Raw genomic sequence first — 3,705 nt, forward strand, 5'->3', positions numbered from 1 at the left:
CATAAAACAGTTTACGAGGAGATACACTCATTGGGGGAAAATTTGACCAAGGAACCAAGGAACTGTATGAAAACCCTTAACTGACAGCTTTTAGTGAAGCCGTTTATCGAACATCGGGCGTAGGGGTAAAGACCTGCATTGCCTGCGGAAAATCCGTGGCTCCGGGACAAACGTGGAGATATATACCTGTCAGGACGCGCCCACACATGGGAAAAGTACATGTGCAGAGAATGACGCATCCCCAAGGTCACCATCGGTACGACACGTCCGGAAAGCAGCTGCTTTGGCGGAGCACACCAAACACGGCTTAGCAACATAAGACCAGTGAAGTGGGGCTGAAAGTGTTCACGACCGGAGCACCGCCATTGGCTGTACAGAACGAACAAGTGAACGACCAGATTTGGCCATTTACTTATCCTATATATTTACGCAGAAGCTCTGTATGTTTTGTTCTAACAATACAGCCATGTCCCCAGTTCTCTGCCTTCTCCTTATCGCGTAGTCTGGCAGGCTCAGTGCTGGCGTAACCAACTGACGGCCACCCACGATACAACAATACCGACTTAAGCATGGAGAATATCATAAACGGACATCCTTTGAATGGACGTTTGGTCTTGGCGAATTACTCCGTTCTTAATGGATGAATATCGTTCTTGTCCGGAATGAAGTACCCACCGTTAGGAGGAAATGACAGGGTCCGGGAAGGTTGCACTGTTTCTGTCTTGGTAACCAGTAAAAATTTCGGTCTTGGTGGCAATCGTGCATTCATCTAAACTGTTTAACCTTGAACACTGTCATGCGACGTATCACATCGGGCTTGATGAGGCATTAAAATAAGGGTTTCTTGACGGTTAATGGAATAGTGGATTCGCACAGCAACAAACTGTTTCCAAAAAAGACGAAATTAACATTGGGATTAGCAATTAATGCCTCGGTCCACGGTGTGAAATCCCCGACCTTGAAAGAACAGCATTCATTATGAAACGGTGTCAGAATTTACCATATAAGTGGCTCACAAGTTTCAGAATTAGTTAGTCGTGGTTTTGCCGCCCGGAGAATGCAACCCTTCAGGCGGATTTTATGCACTATCCTCATTTATATATCAAACTTTGGGGATGCTGTCGACTTTAGAGATTGCGGTAAGATACCAGAAGATATGACGTAATGTTGTTAAGCCACATAGGCGGCTTCATTAATCAATAATTAGCAAGAGTAGACTTTCCAATGAATTGCCCGACTTCTGCCAAGCGCAAGGAGTTTTGCATCTTATTGAAGCCGTTTGCATTGCCATCTTACTCAGAGGGCTCGAATTTTATTACTGTTGACAAAATCAGGAATTTTCTCGTTAAAATTACAAGTGTGGGTTTTCTAAGATTGATATTTGCTTGGACACAAGAATGCGAATCTATGGTAAACGTCCAGTGTAAGTAACTGGTTCACCTTCCCCGGATGTTGATTCCGTGGCCTAAAAGTACTCCCTGACTTGAGGACGAGTGGTTACCTAAGCGGGAATCTACTCACCTAGGCGGGCCTGACGCTGGTGTTTTGAATACGAGATGCGCGATTAGCAACATGATGCATTTTTTTACTTTGTGAACATTCCTTTGGTATATCAGACTTGTCGATCAATGATTTTTTTGTGAGTTTCATCGTTCTTACACAAAAGACTCTGTGCTGACAACAGTCCTTACACAACCAACCATTCACATCCACGCAAATGCGCCGTAAGCGCTTAGCCATCTCACAGTTTAACCGACGAAATGCCGCTGAGGAATCTTTCACGCCTTTTCCATGCTCCTACTCTTATTCCAGGTTCAATCAACGTGGTCGTGACGTCCGTCGACGTTTCTCCGTGCAACAGTGATCCTTGCACCCTGGTCAAGGGGACAAGCGTTACCATTCGTATTCTATTCAGAGGATGTAAGTACTCGGCTTGTACACTTGCTGGATTTCCTATTATAAATGATCTGGCGTGGATATATTTAAGTGTGGATAACTAGGCTAGTGAATGTAAGTGACATCTAAACTTTTAAAGGATCGTTTTGAACCTGTTACGAACAAACATTACTGGCTCTAGTACAGACGTCATTTTTGACTTTTTTCGAATGTGCCGGACTAACTAGTTAAACCAGGTTGCATTTGTTATATCTGCTAATTCGTCAATCTGTGGTATCTGCTGCTGACCCGCTCCAGTTACTAGTGCCGGAGAAAAAAAGACTCACAGAAGGGAACACAACCGCTGTATTCCGAACAAACGAGTGCGAGAGCGTGAGTGCGTGCGACTGCGAGGGCAAAAGTTACAACGGCCCCACGCTATTTAAAGAAACTTTCTGACATTGATCCAGGCTGTTTGACAGGCATTAGTGAACACCCATCAACATCGATAGTGCCTCCATGAAATGCCCGAACGCTGATCACATTCGGTCGTGCTACTCTGGCGTGCATGGACACTCATCGGCTTTTGCTGAATTGATTGAATGATTGACGGGCCTGGATGCTTACCGGCTTTGCTGTTGAGTTCTTGGTGAAGTAGTAGGTTTCGGGCGTTCTAAGGTTACATTCAGGGATCTGACCTTCCTGATAATATTTTACTGAGGCTATTTTAAACGATTAGTCACAAGTAGCCGCTCTGTGTTTGATTTTTCACATTCCCAAAACTGATATAAATTATTTCATATTTCTCCGATACCTGTTCCGAAACTTAGTAGCCAGGATTTTTCCTGGGGGCTCAAGGTTTGAAGGCTCGTATGATGGGGGACCCGCGACGATACCGTTTCCACCTAATGGCGTGTGCACCCGCCTAAATCGGCCTTGTCCCATCCAACCGGGGCAAAGATACATATACCATTACACGGCAGTGGTGCCAGAAGACCTCCGAACAGTAAGTCAAACGAAAAAATGCATTTCTTTTGACTAGCTACATGAAACGTCGATTTTGATTACCAGTACAGTTTAAAAATCTGCTTGTTTTCGTGGTATATTCGGATTTTTTAAATTTTTGCACTTGCAAAATGTTTTTATTTCAGGGTCCGCTTCGTGTCGAATGGAGGCTACTGAATGCCAACATGATGCCGTTCCTCTGCGTCAAATTCATGGTAAGAATCGCAGACGCACCTTAATAGGATTCAGAAGACTTATTTACACATTTTGAAAGTTATTGTCCTACTCCACTGCTATGAAATGCATGTTCTTTTTTGCTGATTTTCTCTTGAAAGAGATGAAATGCTGTGAGAAAACGCCAAATTCTGATGTGCTTGCTTACCAGTTTTATGGGATTAACAGGACGGAAGATGACTTGCGATTGGAATCCAGTGGGGTGAATGAATGAACAGTCAACCGTTTTCCGCAGAACGGAAGGGACTCTTCCAAAGTCTTGGTAGGAAAGGAGTATGGTGAAATAGGAAAAGTCACTTTCTCTATTGCAACGAAACAAATACTGTATCAGGTTTCTCTTTTTGCTTGTTTTAATCGGTCAGTTTAACCGCCCGCTGACCTTAAGGTTTGACGGTGGTTTGAAGCTTCTTGTGATGCCCGTTCTCTTACTTGGGCTTCTGCTCACAATTTCGAGCACAATTCGGCACGCAGGAAGAATCAGTTTTGCGGATCCGAGTATGTTGTGCATAAAAGCCATTTGATACACGTGCTCTAGCTACGATAAGCTCGCAGAAAATTACACAGGTACAAGTTTTGAATACTCAGTGACAA

General features: G+C 44.0%; 1 protein-coding gene across 1 annotated transcript in view; it reads right to left on the bottom strand.

The window, feature by feature from the left end:
• T265_11333 (hypothetical protein) overlaps positions 1-1,574 on the bottom strand; it is a gene marked incomplete at both ends in the record, with an annotated part of 30,221 nt that extends 28,647 nt beyond the window's left edge. Inside the window, one exon of the mRNA XM_009177962.1 lies at positions 1,522-1,574. Within this exon, the coding sequence (XP_009176226.1) occupies positions 1,522-1,574 (53 nt within the window). The remainder of the gene's footprint in view (positions 1-1,521) is intronic.
• Between the last annotated feature and the right edge of the window lie 2,131 nt (positions 1,575-3,705).

Source organism: Opisthorchis viverrini (genome assembly GCF_000715545.1).
Source record: "Opisthorchis viverrini unplaced genomic scaffold opera_v5_487, whole genome shotgun sequence".
NCBI lineage: Eukaryota > Metazoa > Platyhelminthes > Trematoda > Opisthorchiida > Opisthorchiidae > Opisthorchis > Opisthorchis viverrini.